This window comes from Myotis myotis, unplaced genomic scaffold (genome assembly GCF_014108235.1).
Source record: "Myotis myotis isolate mMyoMyo1 unplaced genomic scaffold, mMyoMyo1.p scaffold_m19_p_18, whole genome shotgun sequence".
NCBI classification, from domain to species: Eukaryota; Metazoa; Chordata; class Mammalia; order Chiroptera; family Vespertilionidae; genus Myotis; species Myotis myotis.
Window position 1 is genome coordinate 37,049,314 of NW_023416322.1, and position 21,786 is coordinate 37,071,099.

The 21,786-nt window shown below is 57.1% G+C and overlaps 1 protein-coding gene across 4 annotated transcripts; it reads left to right on the top strand.

Annotated features, from left to right (window-relative positions):
* Positions 1 to 2,993: 2,993 nt before the first annotated feature.
* DENND2D (DENN domain containing 2D) lies at positions 2,994 to 21,616 on the top strand. 4 transcript variants are annotated; one of them, XM_036343051.1, is made up of 12 exons: positions 2,994 to 3,328; positions 8,129 to 8,304; positions 9,135 to 9,247; positions 10,167 to 10,236; positions 10,828 to 10,905; positions 11,991 to 12,131; positions 13,481 to 13,629; positions 16,104 to 16,281; positions 19,386 to 19,427; positions 19,819 to 19,903; positions 20,239 to 20,478; positions 21,126 to 21,616. In XM_036343051.1, exons 1-12 carry the CDS (start codon positions 3,178 to 3,180, stop codon positions 21,200 to 21,202), a joined length of 1,500 nt encoding a protein of 499 aa, XP_036198944.1. In that variant the 5' UTR covers positions 2,994 to 3,177; the 3' UTR covers positions 21,203 to 21,616. The 4 variants fall into 4 exon arrangements, with proteins under 4 accessions (XP_036198944.1, XP_036198946.1, XP_036198947.1 ...); XM_036343053.1 differs by lacking the exon at positions 2,994 to 3,328 and adding an exon at positions 3,505 to 3,675; XM_036343054.1 differs by lacking the exon at positions 2,994 to 3,328 and adding an exon at positions 7,267 to 7,591.
* Positions 21,617 to 21,786: the final 170 nt, after the last annotated feature.

Genomic DNA, 21,786 nt, shown 5'->3' on the forward strand with positions numbered 1-21,786 from the left:
GAATGAGAAGGTGGAGCATAGGGAATTTTTAGGGTAGTGAAACCATCCACGTGACACTAATGGTAAGTCGTGTCATATACATCTGTCAAAACCCACAGAATGTGTGGGACGAGTGACCCTAATACAAACCATGGACTTTAGTTAATCATAGTGTGTCAAAACACAAATGGAAGATGGAAAAGTCGGGGGAGGGAATATCTAGGAAGTCTCTCTACTTTCCATTCAATTTTTCCATAAACCTAGAATGGCTCTAAAAATTAGTCTATTAATTTTTTTAAAGTAAGTAGAATTTTTGCAATTCAATTTCTCTCCTGGAGAGTAGACTCCAGTCTTCGGGCTGGAACGCATTTCTCTTTCCTGTCCCTAAACTGTTCTGTGTCTCTCTTAATCCCAGCACCTCTATCGTGTCATGTCTTTCCCAAATGTCAGCTCTGCGGGGACAGGGACCATGCCGCATTCATTTTTGTGAGATCACGTCAGTCTTCTGTTCAGACCTCCCAATGGCTTCCCATTCCAAGGGGGTTACATGTATGACCACAAAGTGAACATGCCTATGTATCTGCCACCAGATTAAGAAGTAGGGCATTGCCAGCACCCAGAATCCCTAGGGTATCCTCTCAATTATAACTTCTCCTTTCCTCTCTAGATCTAACATCATCCTGACTTCTCACACATATACTTGTTTTGCCTATTTTTAACTTTATAGAAATGGAAACTTACATTACGTACTCTCTTATATCTAGCTTTTTTGCTCAGTTATGTTTGTATGAACTAGCCGTGTCATGTATGTAGCAGTTGTTTATTCACTTTTACTGCTGTATGGTGCTCCATTGTAAGAATATGCCCAATCCATCCATTCCACTGTTTATAGACATTGGAGGCTATTTCTGGTTTGAAGCTACTTCAAATACACGATCATTCTTGTACACGGACACGTATTTTTTCATCATTTTTAAAGGAAGGAAGTAGTTTAGTTGGGACCACCATAAAAATGAGTTGGGAAAATTAAGGCACAATAATATCCAACCAATTGGACAAGTTTGTCATGGGCAAGTTCTAAACTTAACACAGAGATGCCTAAGACCCAGGTGCAGCCCAGAGAAGGTCCTTGGGGAAGACACGTGCCCTTGTGTGCGGGATGACACAGAGAATAAGGAACAGAAACAAACCTTGTAATTAAGTACCAAATTGCAGAGGCCCAGGGTAGAGGCGACTTTTAGAATCTCCAGGCAAAGACCAGACAGTTTAATACCAGGGCTGGATCCCTCGCTCCTGCTCACCCACAGCCTGTGACCGGAGAGTCACCTGGAGGCCATGCACAGGAGGGGGGAGGGAGCTGTAGCTTGGGGGGTTCTACCTATAGATCCTAGACATCTTTCTGCCAGCATGTCTTCTTCCCTCTGCCTCACACGCCTTTTCGGGCTAAAATTGCTGGGAAATGAGCAACTTCAGAGGGACTCTACTTCCTCCACCCTTCCTATCCCACAGATGCTGGCCCTGAGGCAGGAAGGGACACAGGGCCGTTGCCCAGGGAGCAAGTGGGGTTTGTCAGCTGCAGATGTTCCTGCCTGAGAAGAGAAGTCTGGAAGCCAGCGAAGGTGGGACGGGTGGAGAAGGAGCTGAAAGGCTGTACTGAGATTTGGAATTAGAAAACGGAATGTGGACAGCTGCAACCATCATCATTATCATCATCATCATCATCATCATCATCATCATCCCTTAAATTTGGATCACATAAGAGTTTACAAAGAGCGTTCTGTTCCCTAACTTTCACATGTCCTGGCGGCTGGGAGTGGCAGGACAGGGTTTCCTCCCATGTTGTTCATCTGCCCAGGAACACGCTGGATGATTTGTTCCTTTTTCTTTTCTATCCCGCATATCATAAAATCACACGGCTCTTGCCCACCTCCTTTTTTAAATGCTCACCAGAAGATACATTTATTGATTTTTAGAAAGAAGAAGGGGAAGAGAGAGAGAGAGGGAGAGAGAAAGAGAAAGAAACATGGATATGAGAGAGAAATATCAATTGGTCGCTTCCCGTACGGGCCCAGACCTGGGGATCGAACCCATAACATAGGTATGTGCCCTGACCAGAAATCGAGCCCTCAACCTTTTTGGTGCATGGGACAATGCTCCAACCAACTGAGCCACTGATTGGTGTCCTTTTTTGCCAGGGCGGACCAGCAGACCCTGAGCGATGGATGAATGGATTACTTCGACACAACGTTTGCTGTGAAAGAGAGGCTAAGGGACTGCCTGGCCAAAGAGACCAGGCAGCCTCGATTGCCTGCCTCATTAGGCTTTTATTGCAGTTTTATCTTTTACATACAATCAGTAGGGTGAGTAATCTTGGGAGGACACATGCGTTTGCATTGTCCTCTAGGCAAAGGCACCCAAAGATTAGGCACAAGGATTCCAGTAAACACCCGGGGTTCTGCATGTGCACAGACTAATTTGGAAAAGTCATGGAATAATTGGGGGCACCGCCTTCAACACTCCCCTCAGTCTCCTCTAAGTCGGAATTCCCATAAACAGGGCAGGCGGCCTTCTACACACTCCCCTTTCCTCAGAATGTCCTCCTTACCAACTTTCCAACCAAGTCTCGTGTGTTCCCCAAGACTTTCTCATCTGACTTACTTCACTTAGCGTAATACTCTCCTGACCATCCATGTTGTCATAAATGGCAAGATTTCATCATCTTATGGCTGAGTAGTATTCCATTGCATGTATATATACCACAGTTTCTTTATGCAATCATCCAACGAAGGAGAAAACAAACAAACAAACAAACAGCCAGACTCATAGATACGGACAACAGAATGGTGGTTACCAGAGGGGAAGCGGTGCCTGGGGAAAAGGAAGCGAGCAAAGAGGGTCAAATATATGGTGATGGGAGGAGAGCAGACTTCTTCGGGTGGTGAGCGCACAACAGAGTGAGTATATGTAGCTGTGGAATTATAAGGCTGCACATCTGAAATGTATATGCTATTATCCAATGTTAGTCCAATCAATTAAAAGCAAACAGAGCAGGTTGCTGAGAAGGCGGGTCAGGACCCAGGCCGCATCTCCAGGAGCCGGTGGCCCGGTTCCCCTCGGTCCGCTACGTGGGGAAGTGGAAGAGGCTGTGAGCAAGGCGGGCTCACACGCCCTGCGCCCCGCGGGGGCAGAAGGACAAATATGGCCAAAGATCTGGACAAGGCAGTCGCAGGGGGAGAGACGGAGCGATTGGAAGGGTTCAGCCAACGAGCTCCCCGCTCCTGGGGTCAGTGGGGAGCCGCCTGGAAGGTGCGCGGGTGCCCACGGGGCATTCCCGGCTGGAGCCGCGGAGGTAGGCGCTGGCCTCCCCGGGACCCGCGGAGGGTGGGAGCGGGGTGGCGCCGCCCCGTCCGGACGCCTACGAGCGCCCTCTGTCACCCCACGCGGCCCGCCCAGGTGAGCAGGAGGGGGGGTGGGGGGTTGGGCCGCGTCCGGAAGGTGCGACGCCCCGCCTCGCCCCGCCCGGCAGGTCCCCGCGGCCTCCCCCCGCGTGAAAGTGAAAGTGTCGCCCCGCGAGGTCCGCAGGGGGCGGGGCGGGGCCGGCGCGGACCTGGGAGCGGGCGCCGGGCACCGGAGGGGCCATGGATGGGCTCGGCCGCCGCCTCCGAGCCAGCCTGCGACTGAAGCGCGGCCGCGGGGGTTAGTGCCGGCCGGGGCGCGGGGACAGCGCGGGGACAGCGCGGGGACAGCGCGGGGACAGCGCGGGGACGGGGCCAGGACACCGGCTGACCGCGGCGGGGGCCGGGCCGGGCGGCGCGGAGGGTCGGGTCGGGTTGGGTCCGGGTCCGGGTCCAGGTCCGGGTCTGGGTCCGGGTCGGGTCCGGGTCCGGGTCCGCCGCGCACTCGGGCGGGCTGGGCAGCTCAGGTGCGCAGGTGGGTGGACGGGGCCGGGGGCGGACAAGGTCGGAGGTCAGGGAGTTGCCAGGCCCCAGGGGGTGCAGGGGGAGGCGACGGGGCAGAGGAAACGGTGGTGGGGCCCCGGGGCCACGTGTCCTTCCAGCCAGGAAGCTGGTGGTGAGACCGCAGAGCGCCGGGAGCGCCCTCCCCGAGACCCCGCCTCAGCCCCGGGCCCCCGCCCCGCCTCTGCGCCTCCAAAAGCCACGCAAAACTGGGCTCCCCGACGCCGTGACACCCCCGCCCCAGGGCCGGTGGAGAGCGTGGCCTAGAGCAGAGCTGGGGTGGCGCCTTAGCGGGAACCAGGCAAGTCCGGCCTCCCGGAGCCCCTGGGCAGCGAAGTGGGGGTCAGTCCTCCGCGCTGTGGGGAGTCACATTCGAGTGGTGCTCCTCCTTCTCGGCAGGGCCCTGAGCTCGGGAAGGAAGGCGATTAGGAATTCATTCTTCCCCCCCCATTCATTCTGCAAACATGTATTGCCTCTTCCACTCGCCAGAACCCTCAGCTCCCCTGCCCACAGGTCCCGCTGTCCGAGGAGAAGGGAGCTGGGTGGACGGGCAGCCCACCGCTCTAGCGCTGGCAAATCACAAGGTTGAGTGAAGGAAGCCACGTTCCCAAGTGCAACCCCCAGCGTCGGGGAGACCTGGGGGTGAAGTCAGTGCTCCTGCCATTACCCCTGCCCTCCACCCCAGCCCTGGCTGTTCTCCCTAACCATGGGGTTCCAGTATCTGTCATTTCACCCCAACGGAGGCAGGGAGGTCAGAGACCACGGGTGGGGACAGAGGTCGGGAACCTGCAGTGGCCCGGCTGAGTGCAGGGTGGGGCCGCTGGCCTCTCTTCTCTGGTCTCTCTCAACCCCAGCTGTGGGGGTGGAGGAACGGGGTCTGCTCCCTGCAGCCACAGGAGACATTCCGGGTGTTCCCAACCACCCTGGCCCCCCAGACAAGGTGAGGCTCGTGCCCGGAGGAGCTTCCGGGAGGTTGAGGGGCTGGAAGACTAGCAGCCGGGACTCCTGTCCCGAGGCCTGGCACCTGTTAGGCCAGGAGAGTGTTTCCTCATCTTGCCTGCCTGCCGTCTGTCCTCCGCCTTCCTGGGAGTTCCCCTCCCTGCAGGGCAGTTGTGTGGTAGGAGGGTGTGTACACACACACACACACACACACACACACGGATGTGTCAATCATGCTGGCGGGAGGAGTGGCAGTGGGGGTGGTCCCGGGTTCAAGGCAGATGAGCTAGAAGAGGAAAGGCCAGCTTTTCAGATGCAGGTTTCAGAAACTGCCCTCACCTATATTCTAGTCTTTTCTGGGACTTTCCTCAGATGGCTGTGGGCGGAGCTTCCTGGTGGAGGAACAAGTGTAACCAGACTCCTGACTTCCTTAGAAAGGCTGGCTCCCTCCTCAGTGAAACACCCGGGATAATCATTCCTCCGGGGATTAAATGGGGTGACCTGTATGACGCGTGCGAGTCTGACGGATGTCCTCTCTCCGGCTGATAACCCCCTTGGAAAGACAGGAGAAGGCCATCTCTTCTGCGTTTCTTGGGCCTCAACCCCAAAGGTCTAGTCACTTTTTTGCTCGAGTTTATGAGTTTTGCTGTTCCTTGGGCTCTCCTAATAGAGCAGGAACGAATGGTCTGTAAACTGCAACCCAAATGATTTGAGGAAAGGAGTAATTTCCTGAGGTTCTGGAAGGATCCGTGAAAAGGTGTGGATTCTCAAAGTCCGTGGCAAACACGAGGCATCCCACTTTGGTGCGCCGTTCTGTGTGTGCCGCGTCCAGAGGGCGGGAGCATGGGCACAGAATTCTCACGATCCCCACCCCCCACGGATTCTGTTCATAGTCTCTGGATTTCTTTGTGCCTCGGTTTCCCCATCTGTATCAGCAACATGCTTGTTCCTCAGACAGATGGTGAGGATTGTACAACAACAAGTCTGTGCAGGTTGCGAGCAAGGAGTGGTGAGGGTGCGCGGTGATCTGGGTCACTGTTCTCACCATTACAGTATGCGTCACATCCTTATTGACTGTGACGGGGGCTCGCCCCAGGAGTCATGGTTGGGCCACTGAGTGTGGCTTCTACTCGTCCGACGAAAGCCAGGTTCGAAGCTCTTCTTTATTCCAGAACCCGCTCTCTTCCGGAGGACTGCTCATTCTCCGCCGGAGTGGCAGACTCTGGCATCTAACCCTTTGGCCTCCTGGCTTCTGTTAGACGCGGCTGCCTGGCCAAAGTCCTTGTCTCTTACCTCGTACATGTGCTCGCTCAGGGGTTTATGCAAGACTTCTAGGTGACTTAGTGCTACCCTTTCTCTCCTTCCCAGCCCCCAGACACAGCCTCCAGACACCACTAGGGCCCCAGGGGCCAGTTGCTCTGCTTTTAGCTTGAGCAGAACACTTGACCTGGCCCAACAGGGAACAAAGGCTGAGCAGGCCTGGCTGGCGTGGCTTAGCGGTTGAGCGTCAACCTCTGAACCAGGAAGTCACGGTTTGATTCCCGGTCAGGGCACATGCCCAGGTTGTGAACTTGATCCTCACAGTGGGGCATGCAGGAGGCAGCCAATCAACGATTCTCTCTCATCATTGATGTTTCTCTCTCTCTCCCCCTCTCCCTTCCTCTCTGAAATCAATAAAAAGTATATTAAAATATAAAAGACTGAGCAGGAGTGGGGGTGGGGCAGAGTTCCCCCAGGTGCTCTCTACTGTTGCTGGTGCAGCCAGTTCCCTCCTGCAGGCCAGGAGAATGTCAGCGCTTTCTATTTGCAAGAGGGATCCTTTGCTGGGACCCTGGGACAGGTCCCAGGGAGAGAAGCCTGTCCGGGAGGTGTTGCAAGGGGAAGAGATGATCCGACGCAGATCTGGACCGTCAGGAGCTCTGCGGCTCAGACACGGACTTTGCTCTCTGCTCCACCAGCAGGAGAGGAGGCTTTTTAGGTGTGTCTTGATGTCCAGGTTTCCCTCCTCCTGGAAGCATCTCTCCTCTTGGATGTCACCGGACAGACGTAGTGGCATGCTGGCTGTGGGGGTGTTTGGTCCTGGAAGTTCCAGGTGGCCTTGCAGGGGTTTGGGGCTGCTGTTGACCCAGTTTCGAAGTGAAAGGCCACAAGTCAAAGTTCTGGGGATAAAAGGCTCAGGAGTCCCCAGTGCCTGCAGCCTGATGCTATCTCGCATTCTTCACTTGACCCAGATTGTAAATAAGCCCATTGTACAACCTCCGGCCCAGAAGTCAAAGCCCTGAGCCCAGAAGCAGCTGGGCCTTGGAGGTGTTTACTTACGACCTTTTGTCTCACCACACCCTGGGGCTCCTGGGAGGAGCTGAGGTCTGAGCAGCGTGCCAGGATGCTGCCTGTGTCAGTGCGGGCTTCCTGCCTCCTGCCTGGGTCCCGTCACAGCCGGCTTGCTCACCCATTGGGTGCCCGGGATGGAAACTGCTCTCCTTCATCTGGGAGACAGCGTGGGGCCTGTCTGCCTAGCGCCAGGGTCGGAAGCTGAAGCAGCAGCTCTCTCCTGGGGCTTTCTGTAGCCAGTCGCTGTGGGCGAGGGCAGCCAGCGCTCCATGCCCCACAGGCCCGGGACGATGGCAGGACCACTGGTAGGCGGGATGCTCAGGCAGCTCCACAAATGGCGGTCCCGAATCCCACCAGGTCTGGACTGGATTCCTTTTTCCCCACGGGTGATTCTCCTCTCTGGGGCTGTTTCTTCCTTGAAACACTTCTTTTCCTTCTTCCTTTTATATCTTGACCTCCTCCTCCCATGTGACTGCGCTGGGAGGTTCCCCTGCGGGTCTTTAGAGCCTGTCATACCCCCTGGGGGGGTTGGTGTGGTCACAGCCACATGGCCCGTGGGCCTCTTCTGATGCAGTGAGCACAGGTCTGCTGGGGCATGTTGCAGGTGCTGCGCTGGGCACCCTGAGGGCAGGCAGTGCCCGGGGCACGGGGCCTCCCACGGGGCCTCCCCAGTACATTTCCTCGGCTTCCAAATCAGTGCTTTCTTTTCTCCCGGTGGCTCCGCGTGGTTGCACATCCCCAGGGCTGGCGTGGAAACTACCCAGCTGGCTCTGATCCCATTCCAGGACCTTGGGTGCTGGGCCGGCTCCGGGGACCTCGGCGTGGGCAGGGGGCCTTGAGGTGCTGAAGCTGCCTGGAGCCTCGCAGTCCCCACTCGGGGCGTGGACCTGTGAGATCCGAGTGGGCCACGTGTCTGGTTTCAGGGTCTGTCCAGGACAGCCCGGGGGAGGCTGCAAAGGAGCCGGAGCGGGCCCCGGAGCACTGCCTGGCCACCTTCGCCGGAGGACAGCATTTCTTCGAATACCTCCTCGTGGTTTCCCTCAAAAGGAGGCGATCGGGGGAGGATTATGAGCCGACGATCACCTACCAGTTTCCCAAGGTAAGGACTGCAAGGGGGGGCGGGGGGAGGGGACAGAGGGTGGGGTGTTTGAGAGGCGACAGGGGGGCAGGGGGTGTGTGTGTGTGCCCTGAGCTCGCCCGCTCTTGTTTCCTGTTATCACCCACAGAATCTAGGCCTGGCCTCTTTGTGAGGAGCTGACCTAGGCTCCCTGGCCGGCAAACTAGGCTTGTTCTTCCCTTTGGGGACCTCCTGGTTCTCCCAGATTCCATCCCAGTCACCCTCCTCTGTGGCGAAGCTTACCTTCTGCCTGAGCTCCTCCCAGGCACCCCCGTGGGAAGGAGGGGGCGGGGCAGCCCGTGGTCACGTGCCCACACACTGGGCTCCTCACTGCCCCTGCCCTGGGCCGCAGAGATCTCCTTCACCCTGAAAGTGGGGCCGGTGAGCTGGCCGCTTCTCTTCTGCGAGGTGTTACCTCTGGGACGTGGTCCTCGCAGGAAGCGAGTGGTCTCAGGGCCCTTCTGTGTTCACGGGTGGCCTGGCCGCCTTCCTGACTACGCGGATCCTCAGACACTGAAGTCTAACTCGGGTTCATGTAGACGTGGCCCGGGACGGGCTGTTTCGGCCTTGGGGTCCGTCCAGCCAGACCCAGAACAAAGTCCCTGTGTAGAGTGACAGGCAGAGGACCCCGTGCCATGGACAAGCTTATCCTAAGATTGTGCTAGAGCCTCAAAAGAAGTCCGCCTGCCTGCCCGCCTCCTGCCCTCTCCTGGGGCCCCTGCCTCCTGCCCCCTCCTGCTGCCCCTGCCCTCCTGCCCTCTCCTGAGGCCCCTACGTGCACCATCGGCTCATCTCCTTTCCTGTCCTTACAGCGGGAGAACCTGCTTCGGGGCCAGCAGGAGGAAGAGGAACGGCTGCTCAGTGCCATCCCCTTGTTCTGCTTCCCGGATGGGAACGAGTGGGCCCCACTCACTGAGTATCCCAGGTAACTGCCGGCCCTGAGACGGGGCCTGTGGGATCGGGGCAGAAGGGCCCGTGTGAGCCTGATGGTTCCTGTGGCCCCTCACGTGGCCTGTATGCCCGTCTCTTACCAGCTCTCCTCCTGACGGGGAGGGGCTCAGTGGATTCATGTATAACCATCTTGCCTGGGGCCCCGTAAGACCAAGGATCTTGGCCCACAGGTTGACCAGTTACCTCTGAGCAGAGAAGGGTGGGATTCCCTTCCCTCGTGCTGGGAGTGACGTCTCTGGGTTTTGACTCTGCCACTGGCGGAAGCTGGGCTTAGAAGAAGGCCCTGGCCCTCTAAGAAGGTGACGTAGCAACGTCCCTTCCAGCAGGAGCCCTGGGACTTGACTGTCTGAGTTCGAGTTTTGGCTGCACGGCTAGGAGTTGAATGGCCTGCATGAGAAATGCCCTCTCCGCCTCAGTCCCTTCAACTTTAAAGCAGGGATAACAAGCAAACTTTCCTCTAAGGGCTGTTTTGAGAATTCAATGAGATGATGCCTTTGGAGGTTGACACCGATAAGCACTTACTCTCCTGGTACTAGTACCGCTCTCCTGACCGGCCAGCAGCTCCCGGGTCCTCCTCGCCCCCCTTGGCACTCCCCTGATGCCGTTGTACAGTCTAGTGCAGGGATGGCGAACCTTTGAGCTCAGCGTGTCAGCATTTTGAAAAACCCTAACTTAACTCTGGTGCCGTGTCACCTACAGAAATTTTTATGATATTTGCAACCATAGTAAAACAAAGACTTACATTTTTGATATTTATTTTATATATTTAAATGCCATTTAACAAAGAAAAATCAACCAAAAAAATGAGTTCGCGTGTCAACTCTGACACGTGTGTCATAGGTTCGCCATCCCTGGTCTAGTGGGCAAATGAGAGTCTCGTGTCTCTTCCTCAGGGAGACCTTCTCCTTCGTGCTGACCAACGTGGATGGGAGCAGGAAGATCGGCTACTGCAGGCGCCTCCTGGTCTGTGCAGCTCAGAACTGTCCCCTCCTCTCTGCAGCCTTCCGGCTCCTCAGGGGGCTTGCCAGGCCTCAGCCGCACAAGCCCAGGCCCCTGGCAGTGGCGGCTGTAGAGAGCACAGCCCAGCACCCGCTGCCATGTTAGTGCCCCCTGCAGCCTGCAGAACAGGGACACGTGCCCCCTCGCCCGCCTACCCAGGGGACTCCTGCAGGCCCTGCCGTGGTCTCTGCTCTCCCAACATCCCCGTCTGGGCCTTGGTGCCGTGGCCCCGGGAGCCCCCGGAGCAGAGACCGGGATTTGAACACCTGCCCTGGGCTCTCAGGATTCTCAGTGTTGTCCTCCCTCGTCCCCGCAGCACGCTGGTCCGTGCTCTTTGCCGACCCCCCATGGTGGCAGTGCCTGCCTGTGAGCCCTCCAGCCCCCTCACAGCCACTTTCTTTGGACTTTGGTGGCCGCTCTGGCCTCCTTGCGCCTGCCCAGGCCTTCCTCCATCCGGCCCACCTTTCACCATGCGTCCCCAGCCTCCAGCTCGTGCCCCGCTGTCCCCAAAGGCCTGGGGGCTGCAGCCCTGAAGGAGGCTCTCTCCCCCCACAGCCCGCCGGCCGCGGCCCTCGGCTCCCCAGGGTGTACTGCATCATCAGCTGCATCGGCTGCTTCGGCCTGTTCTCCAAGGTAGGGCCGGGGCGGGATTCCTGGGCCTGCTGGGCCTGTTCGGCTGCCGGCTGCCTGGCTGCCTGCCCAGCTGCCGCCCCACGGTGCTCCCTCAGTGCTCAGGGAGTGCCTCCCCGTCAGCGGGGCCAGGCGGGCCCAGGCGGGAGAACCCAGGCGGAGATGGGCTTGGGCTGGACTTGATTTCACAGAAAAGTGAGAACCGAGTGCAGGGAACCGTCTCCCCCGCTGAGAGCCCCGGGGTCCCACTCCTCCCACTCCGGTCAGGCCAGAAAGCAGCTGGAGGCGCAGGGAGGAGCTCCGGTTAGGAGTCTGGAGTTTTCCGTGTCTTCGTCTGTCAGATGCATATATGACCCGCGCCTTCCTATGCCATGGTTGGTGTGAGGCTCGAGTGAGGTGATCTGTGAGAAAGGCTGAGCTCTAAAGAGCTATGGCGACTATTATTATACGATGCCGGGTTCCCTTCAGGGCCTTCCAGGGCCGCTGGGGCGTTGGGGACGCCAGGACTTCTGCTGGAGCTCGCTGAGAGCCACACACCTGAGTGGGATCAGAGGGGCCGTCAGAATGGAGAGGGCGGGTCTTGGTGGCCACGAAAGGGGCTCGGTGTGCTCTGCCCCCAGCAGGCCCCTGGGAGGGTGAAGGCAGGGACTCTGGCAGCCTTGCTTGGGTGGAGCATGCATTCATGGGGGACAGAGGCTGGCCCTGGCCCTGGGCAGTTTCCAGCGAAAGTTGAGGGGCAGAGTGGTGCCAAGCGGAACCAGCCTTGTAGGCCCTCATCCCAACCATCACGATGAACGTGGTGTCAAGTGGATGATGAGTTTACCCTGCGATGGCTTCCCGGGAAGGTAGCTTATGTTGAGGTTCGGAGAAGGGAAGCATGTGGGTAGGTCGAGGGAGGATGAGAAGAAGGAGGCCAGGAGGAAGCAGTAGACTGGTCTGTGCCAGGGAGGAGAGAGGACTCGCGGGGGAGGGGCAGAGAAGACACGGGAAGACGGGCTGGACCAGCACGGGACCCTCACACCCGGGGCCTCTGCCGCCCTCCCCGTTGCATCCCTTTGAGCCTCGCCTCCCGGGTCCTTTTCCTGCAGATCCTGGATGAGGTGGAGAAGCGGCATCAGATCTCCATGGCCGTCATCTACCCGTTCATGCAGGGCCTGCGGGAGGCCGCCTTCCCCGCTCCCGGCAAGACCGTCACCCTCAAGAGCTTCATCCCCGACTCGGGCACCGAGGTGGGTTCAGTAAAGAGGTGAGACCCGCTCTGGCTGGAGGGGGCAGGCCTCTGCGACACCGCTCCTCGCAGCCCTACAGCCCTTCACTCACTGGTTAACATGCAGACGCACTGAGCCAGGCGGGGGCTGGGTCTGGCTTGAATTATCGTCAGAGCTGAATATCCAACCCACAGTTTCCCATCCTCCCAACCGGCCGCTCACAAGGCCTAGTCCAGGGGTCCTCAAACGACGGCCCGCGGGCCACATGCAAATACAAATATTGTATTTGTTCCCGTTTTGTTTTTTTACTTCAAAATAAGACATGTGCAGTGTGCATAGGAATCTGTTCATCGTTTTTTTTTAAACTATAGTCCGGCCCTCCAGCGGTCTGAGGGACAGTGAACTGGCCCCTGTTTAAAAAGTTCGAGGACCCCTGGCCTACTCACTCACTATTCAAGCCGCCAAGACTTGTATGTGTAATAAATAAGCCACGGGAGCCGAGGTTCCTGGTGCCAGGTGGACTTTGCCCCCAGCCCCAACCTGCCACCGGCCCCCGTGCCCCACCCTCACCCTCCGGTCTCTGCGCTCTAGCTCTGCCGGAGGCCTCCATCTGTCCATTTCTTATCACCCCTCCCCGCCCCTGAGTCCCCACCCAGGCCGCCCGGGACACCACTGTTTTGAGGCAGAACATTGTTTTAAGAATTCCATGCTGACCCCTATTCCTCTGGGTAATCCGTGTCCCTCTGAACCTTGGCTTCTCCATATAAAATCAAGGTGGGGGTGGGCTGGGCTTTGTCACTTGCTCAGAAAATAAGTAGGGCGTGCTTGCTGGACCCCGAGCTGCACGATTTCCTGGCTGTAAAGTGGTGAATACAATGAACGTGACCCCTGACCTCATGGAGCTAAAAGTCTAGTTGGGGGAGACGGACGTTCAATAAGGAAACAGACAAATGTATAATTAAAAAATTGTATGATTTGATGAAAGGGGAAAAAACCAGGATGCTACAGAGAAAGGACGGAGAGCACGCGTTGCTTTAAGTGGCCGAGGAGAGCCTCTGAGACTAGGGGGGACAAGAACTTGGGAGGAGGGGGGTCCCGGGGGCCTCACCTGTGCAGGACGTCCAGCCAGAAAGAGCGTGACATGCCCGGGGCACAGGAAGGAGGTGGTGGGGAAGCGGGCAGGAGGTGGAGTGGGCTCCGTGAGGCTGGCAGGGGGGCAGGGCCTCGTGGGCCGTGCTGTCCCCAGGGCGGAAGGAAACCACAGGTGGGTTTAGCGTGGGAGAGACAGGATGGGGTTCACTCCTGCGGGGACCGTGGAGGCCGACTGCGTGAGGCTTCAGTGTGATGACAACCTCTCTGGTTTCCCCAAGTTCATCTCCCTGACGCGGCCCCTGGACTCCCACCTGGAACACGTGGACTTCAGTTCTCTGTTGCGCTGTCTCAGCTTCGAACAGATTCTTCAGCTCTTCGCCTCCGCGGTGCTGGAGAGGAGAATCATCTTCCTGGCAGAAGGTCTCAGGTGGGTCCAGCCACTGAGCGGCTCAGCCGAACGGACTGGCGTCCTCGGGTTCAGGGGAACGGCCGGAGGGTCCCCAGAGGAAGTCAGGCTGTGGGGCCCGGGTTCCCGCCCTCCTGCCTCCGGGTCTGGACCAGCACTAATCTGCTTCTGCCCTCCAACTTGGTTGCTGCCCAGGCCTGAGGAGGGTTCTGACCGAGCTCAGAAAAGGCCAAGAAGTGTCCAGGGGATGGCCCGGGCGGAGAGCGTTAGGGTGGGTGCAGATATGACTCTGCTTTTGAAAGGTTCAGGCAGGAAGGCATGCAGTGGTATGGAGGTCAAGGCCGTAATCCTTAATGACAAGCACAGCTATCCATTCACTCATGCATTCAACAGACACGCGTGTGTGAACTGTGTCTCGGATGCCAAGCCTTCGGGAGGATACAGGCAAACAAGACATGGCCTTTGACCCGAAGGGGATGTAGAATTCTGTCGTGGGTGGAAGCGTAGGTTTTGAATCAGCACAAAGAGGTTCAAGTCCTATTCTTAGCTACGTGGTTCCCTTAAGTTAGCTTCTTAACTTGTTGAAGTCATGATCTTCTTATCGGTAAAATGGAGGAAGCGACTGTCTGTCTCGTGAGGTTGTGGTGAGGATTAAATGAAATAGTTCACATTAGGCAGCCAGCACCCTGCCAGGCACAGATTAGTAAGTGTGAGCTGTTATTCTTTTTTTAAAAATATATATATATTTTTATTGATTTCCGAGAGAAAGGGAGAGGGAGAGAGAGATAGAAACATCAATGAGGAGAGGGAATTGTTTATTGGCTGCTTCCTGCATGCTCTCCCCGCCCCCTCCCCCAAGGGGGATCGAGCCCACAACCTGGGCATGTGCCCTGACTGGGAATCAAACCATAACCTCCTGGTTCATAGGTTGACACTCAACCACTGAGCCAGGCCGGCCGAGCTGAGCTGTTATTCATAATAATAACTTCGCAGTTGAGTGTGCCCCTGTGTGTGTTGAAGCGGGGCATTGCCATGCCTTGGTCTCTACCTCTTAGGGCCTTTGAGTCTGAGAAAGACAAGGGGAGACATGACAGGATGGAGAAGGAAAAAAACACCATCAAAGAGCTGGCGGTTGGCCTTCTGTTCATGTCTGCGGAGGGAGGATACTGGCTGACAACTCTGGCTCTGTCTGTCAGGGAAGAGGAAGGAAAGGATGTTGGGAACCCAGCTCTTAGGCCAGAGAGGGTCAGGTGGATGTCATGGCGCCCAGAGAAAAGGAAGCTCGGCCAGGGAGTGGGGTCTGTGGGCAGAACATTCTATAAAAACCAGTGTCAACACAAAGGCACTAGTTGTGAGCTAGTCCTTGAGGGAAGTGGTGTAACCTTTTGCTTTGGAACCAGCTTTTCCCCGCTCAGCCCTGTGGGGAAAGAAGTTTCTGTGTGGCTGGAGCTGGGGTGCTGGCCTTTCCCCCTAAGATCGGTGCCTGGGAAGTGAACGTGACCGCACGGGTCAGCTGGCTGGCCGGGGCCAGGGCCAGGGCCAGGGCCAGCAGGACTTGCCTCTCGGACGTTGACTTTCTCCAGGGAGATCCCATCTCTCCCCACTTCCTTCCCACACCATCTGTCAGATCCCTGAAACATGGGGGGTGGGGTGGGTGGAACTTCCAGCTAGCCTCGGCCTTGGCCCGCTCTCTGAGCCGGTCTCTCTCGGGGAGTGCTGGTTGATACCAAGAACTGGAACGAGGTTTCTGCATCCGTGTGTTTATTGGCTCCGGTGTCGGGGGCAACCAGGAGAAATGAGGAGCCATGAAAGCCAGTGGGGGACAGAGAAGAGAGAGAGTGGGCTGTGTGCTTGCGTGAGTGGCTGGGAGTTGGCCCTGCGCTGTGACCAGGCGGCAATTACCCAGTGCTTGGTAGGAAAGGGCAGAGCCCCTCTGCGGGACTTTCCGGGAGGAATTGCTGAGCGAGGTTCCGGGAATCTAGGAATTTCCCAGGCACTCAGGCACCAGCCTGGAGTGGCCGGAGAGAGCTGGAGAGGGAAGGCCTGGGCCGGGCTGGAGAGATGCGAGGGGGAGACAGGCCTGGCCTCTGCTGCCCGGTGTTCACTGTCTGCCTCCTCGGCTGCACTGCGAACTCCGAGAAGCAGGGCTGCGTCTCCCAGTTCCTGGCACCCACATATTTAGGACCGTGCCGAGCGCATAGAAGGGGCTCCATCGGTGATGGGTTCGAGGGAAGGCGTTTCTCCCCTCTCCGCTCCTTAGAGCCGCTTTTGTTGCTGAAAAGTCTTATGACAAATAAAGGCCCAATGCAGGCCCATCCTGGAGAGGGGCCCGCGCCTCTCCCGCCCCCGCCCCTCCCCTCCCAGCTGTGAGGAGCCACAGGGACCAGCGTGGCTCCCGGCCGGCTGCACCCGCTGTGGGTGGTGGGCAGCGTGGGGGTGGCAGGGGTGGGGCGCAGGGAGGCCCCTCTAACTCTCGTCCCTGTCGCTGTCCCCAGCACCCTGTCGCAGTGTATCCACGCCGCCGCGGCGCTGCTCTACCCCTTCAGCTGGGCGCACACCTACATCCCCGTGGTCCCCGAGAGCCTCCTGGCCACCGTCTGCTGCCCCACGCCCTTCATGGTGGGAGTGCAAATGCGCTTTCTGCAGGAGGTCCTGGACAGCCCCATGGAAGAGGTAGGCGCGAGCACTGAGAGCCGTGACTCGGGGCCGGCAGACCTGGCGCCGGATCCCAGCTCTGTTCCTCGGGGCAGTGTGATTTGGGTCAGGTTGCTTCACCTGTTTAAGCCTGAGCTGCTGCTTTTGTAAAACGGGGGTGACAGTGTTCAGTGCCCTGGATTCCAGGGGAAATCACCCGCCTAAAGCTCCCTGCCTGAGGCCTGACATGTAGTTGATGCTCCGTAAGCGTCAGCTCTCTGCTCCTTTGGGCTTCAAGCACGTAGCTCGTGGAGGGGTCATCTGACCGTCCGGGGACAGCTGGCCCCCCTGAGCGGGCCCTGGGGGTCCCCTGCCCCATCGGAACGGGTAAGCACAGCTGGGTTTTGCGGCACACAGCCCTCTGGAGTTCCCTCACATTCCTTGGACATGAGCTCACTCATGCAGCCCCGCTGAAAGCTGAATCCTGAACAGGCAGATCTTTGGAGCAGGAGTTGTCTTTCCGAGTGGCTGAGAGGGCCGTTGGCAATCAGGGTAGAGCCCTTCGATGTTGTCAGGACACCCCGAGCAGGCATTCCTGGCATGCATCGGTCTCCCGTGTTGGAGGGACAACTCAGGACATGTGTCCTGCTTGGAGCTGTCAGAAGGAAGTTTCAGAGAGAGCATGTTACTCACCTCAAGCGAGAAGACCTACTTTGGGGGGCGTCTGCACTGCCTAACCCTGACTGTGCAGACAAAGGGCCAGCCACGGGGAGAGGCTAGCAGTGAGCTGCTCCAGAGGCCTGGAACCAGCCCTCGTGGGAGGACGTCCCCCAGGTGCACGACACCACGGAAGTCCAGAGAGCTCAGTGGGCATCTCCGAGGCCACACAGGCCACGCCGGGCCGGGCCGGGGCACAGGGAGCGGACCCCGAGCCCCTCTTCCACCACGTGCTGCTGGGAAGGAAAGACATGTTTTCCTTCCTCGCTTCCTGGCCCTCCCAGCCCTTCTCAGAAGTGCTGAGTACACACGCCCTCTGAACGAGCCTTCGCCTTGTGACTCACGGGGACAGAGGGCCAGCCCGTGTGTAGCAATCGGGCTTCAGTGTCCCAATACCGTCAGTTATGAAACTTCCTGACACTGCAGCCGGCTTCTCAGCAGCCGGGGCTCCTCCCCGGGGCCAGGCAGGAAGGCTTCCCGAGGCCGAGGCCGAGGCGCTGGCTCCTGCCGTCCCCGGCCTGGGCCTCTGTCCCGCCTCCGCAGCTGCCCTGTGGAGTGGGCAGGGGCTACTGCGGGTGTGAGGGGATTCCCTGACCCCCACATAAGCTCCCGGGAAGGGATTATTTGACAGTAATATACCCCAGTGCTAGGAAGATTTGGGGGAACGACATCACAGAAACATTCTTCACCCACAATCTTCGCTCCCAACCCCCCAAACAAACAGGAGCCCATGTACACAGTGGTTTCAGGCCCGGACTAGTTCACCTTTTCTCCCCTGAGGACGGGTAATTACAGCGCCGGCGCTGTCTCTTGGCACACTTGCCAGTCCCTCTTTTTCCTTTTATTTGGAAGAAGGGAGCACGGGGGGGAGGGGGGGGAATAGCAGGGGGGGAGGGTTCGTTCACCCCATTGTCACGAGCAGACTGAAAAGAGGAGCTCAGTAGGCATTTCAGTGGCCAGCAGGTTGGGGTGGGGGCTGGGGGAGGGGGTTATGGCAAACTGTTGAGCCCGTGCCCAGCCCAAAGGGGGCGGCCGCACTCAGTTCTCTCTGAATGTTGTCCTTTAGAAATGAGAACCAGTGTTAGACTTCCTGACTTTTTAAAAAAATATTTTTAATTGATTTTTAGAGAAAGAGGAGGGGAGAGGGAAAGAGAGAAACATCGATGTGAGAGTGAAATATCGATCGACTGCCTCCTGTGCGTGTGCCCTGACCGGGAATCTAACCGGCAGCCTCTGGGTGCACGGGATGATGCCCAACCACTTGAGCCGCACCGGCCAGGGCATAGACTCCCCGACTTTTGAGGAGAAACCCCCAATCCAAATTTTATGTGAAAGGCTCCAATGTAAACATTGGCAGTGAATTCAGTTATTTGAGAACGCGCTGAGGATCCTGGAAGCAGATCTGCAGGTTGGAATCCAACCAGCGGGATGTCTGTTTGTGTTGTCTGGTCTAGACGGAAGGCCCCTCAGGCGAGTGATGGAGCTGGTACCGGAGCTCAGGGCCCCCGAATTCCAGGCCTCCTAGTTCCAGCCCCGTGCTTGCCTCACCTGCAGCCTGCAGGCACGTGGTCTCCTCCTGCCTTTCCTTCTGTCTTCCTGTTGACCCTGCGCTCATTTCCTTCTCTCGCTGTTTCCCGAAGCTCCGAGGGAGTCTCTAGGCTGTTGCAAGAATGGAGAGATGAAATGATGCCCATCCTGTCCTAAGCTGACCAGGGGGAGGGAGCTGAAGGCGAGAGTGGGGACAGGGTGCAGTCCTGAGGCCAGGGCACTGGAGGCGTGGGCTCTGGCCCTGCTGTGTGTTAGCCGTAGGACCTCAGGCAGCTTCTGTGAGTTGGGTCAGTTCATGCCCCCCCAGGACTGTTGGGAGGACTACATGCGACACAGGTGCAAAGCACCTACCTTGTTCTACATGTTCCATATTTAGAAGCAGTTAGTCTACCCAGGGCTTCATGAAGGGAGTGACTGGCTATGATTTCCTCATCTTGTGTCCCCTTCTAGCTCAGCTCTCTCCCATCCCTCTTCCCAGACCAGTGATGGCGAACCTGTGACACGCGAACTCATTTTTTGGGTTGATTTTTCTTTGTTAAATGGCATTTAAATATATCAAATAAATATCAAAAATATAAGTCTTTGTTTTACTATGGTTGCAAAGATCAAAAAATTTCTATATGTGACACGGCACCAGAGTTAAGTTAGGGTTTTTCAAAACGCTGACACGCCGAGCTCAAAAGGTTCGCCGTCACTGTCCTGGACCCTCACACCCTTTCCCCCGGAAAGGAACTGAGGTTTCCAAACGGGAGGGGGTGAAAGGAGTGTCAGACCGAAACGAGCATTGAAGATGCTACTTGGGCTGAAATGGAGGTGGCGGGGCCTCCGGAGGTCTGTGACGACGGGGAAGAGATAAAGCCATTCTGTGTTTATTGCAGGTCCTGCTGGTGAATCTTTGTGAAGGAACCTTCTTAATGTCAGTGAGTATCTGGGTTCAGACCCCCTGCAGGCCCACCACTAACTCCATCACTCCCGTCTCCTCCATGCTCGCTCATCCATGTTGAGCGGGAACCCCTGCTAAGAAGACCTCTCCCCTCTCAGGGGGCCCATGACACACGAAAATCGCAGGTGACCGACCTCGGGGCCAGGCAATTAGTGTTGGTGCCTCAGAGCAGGGGTGCCAACCAGGAACCACAGGGGTGGAGAGGAGACTTGCTAACACTGAGTCCAGCTGAAAGACCAAGAAACGGCTTCTGTTGTTTCTCACCTATGTGACCAGTTATTAATTTGGGGATGAGTGGGGGTGCAGACACACCCTTCTCTCTGCCAACACCCCACTCACACCTCCTCCCCAACTCTGTCCTCGACTAGGTCGGTGACGAAAAAGACATCCTACCTCCCAAGCTTCAGGATGACATCTTGGAGTCTCTCGGTCAGGGGATCGATGAGCAACAGAGTAAGTCCCAGGCCCCTCTTATTGTGGGGTTCTCCAAGGCCCTTGAGGGCATGTTCCCAACCCTCCCCTTCCAGAACTAAAATGAACCTGCTCAGCAGGCCTGGGCCAGTCCCTGAGGCCTGGATCCTGGGGCGAGTCAGAGATTTTATTCTTCCTAAGCAATGGTAGAGAACTCATACCCAGCCTCCCACCTTAAAGAGTCCATCAGTGGTTATGACCCCCGCCCCACCCCCACCCTTGGAGCGCTCAGCCTGCAGTGACAGCCCCTCAAAGGTAAAGGTGGGCCGTTTCATCCTTTGGCTCCTCCCTGAGCGGCGTCTCCGTGTCCCCCACAGCTCCAGAACAAATCAACGAGCATGTGTCAGGCCCGTTCGTGCAGTTCTTTGTCAAGACCGTCGGCCACTACGCTTCCTACATCAGGTGGGAGGCCAACGGGCAAGGCCGCTTCCAAGAACGGGCCTTCTACAAGGCTCTGCCCTCCAAGGCCAACCGCCGATTCGTGAAGAAGTTTGTGAAGACACAGCTCTTCTCGCTTTTCATCCAGGAAGCTGAGAAGAGCAAGAACCCTCCTGCAGGTAGGCAGCGAGGACCTCTACCCCCTAGGCCTGCGGGATCACTGGCCCTGGCCCTGAGTTGAGGGGAGGAAAGGGCACTTCCCTCCAGAGGCCCCAGGACAGCTGGGATCTTATCGGCCGGTTGGAAAGAAAGAACTCAGCCTCAGGAGATGCCCCGGGCTGACACTTTGCAGAAGTCGCTCTATTCATCAGGGGCAGGAGGCCCTTTGCTCTGAGTCTGGAGCCAATTATTCCTTGTAGCCCCTTTGGGGGCTAATGGAATACGGGGTCTCCAGAGGCCTGTGAGGGTGTGGGAATTCCCCAATGAGAATGTGGGTTTAGTGGGGGTATAGGGAGCAGACAGGGGATTTTTTTTTCTCCTTTAAAAATTTTTTTAAAATTGACTTCAAAGAGAAAGGGAGAGAAACATCAATGATGAGAATCATAGATCAGCTGCCTCCTGCACACCCCCCACTGGGGATAGAGCCCCTCAACCTGGGCATGTGCCCTGACCGGCAATCAAACCATGACCTCCTGGTTCATAGGTCGATGCTCAACCACTGAGCCATGCCAGCCAGGCCAGAAAGGGTATTTCTGATCCTCATCCCTGAGCTCATCCGTCTGCCTGGCGAGATTACATCCTCTAACACCTGCTTCTGAACCCACAGGCTATTTCCAACGGAAAATACGTGAATATGAAGAACAGAAGAAACAGAAGAAATCAAAGGGAAAGCCTGTGAAATGAGAACTGTGGTGAACGGGAGTGACTAGACCTCCAGTTTTGGACTTTGGCCCCTGCCAACAGGGCAGGGTCAGCGAGGCTCTCAGTCCCAGGACCCAGTCTTCTCCCAAGTCCTGGGAACCCGGTCTTGCTTCGAGCTGGTGTCTCGAGTTTGGGATCCCTGGAATCTGCTTTCTCAAGGCTTCGGAAGATTTGGCCTCTGTGCTCACGGAGCAGGGCTCACCTTGTGCAGGGGGGACACAGAGCAGAACAGGAGCACAGGTGTCATGGAGACGTAGGAGTTGCTAGAACTGCCCCGTCCCAGGAACCACTATTACAAAATCCTCCGGAGAAAGCAGCTGTGGCCCAAAGGCTCCGGCTTGCCACGTAAAAAGGTCTGTGGACACGGGATAAGAATAAAATGAAAACTTCCTGTGGTTTCTATGTGTATCTTTGACTTCCACTCTTGGGGGAGGAGCAAAAAGACAGGAATAGATGTGAGAATAAACGGGACCGCAAGTAGGGGACCTGGTGCTGGCCCAGAACTGGGGCTGTGCTGGTGGCTGAGCTCTAGGGGTCAGCAGCTCTTCACCAGGAGGGGACAGGGA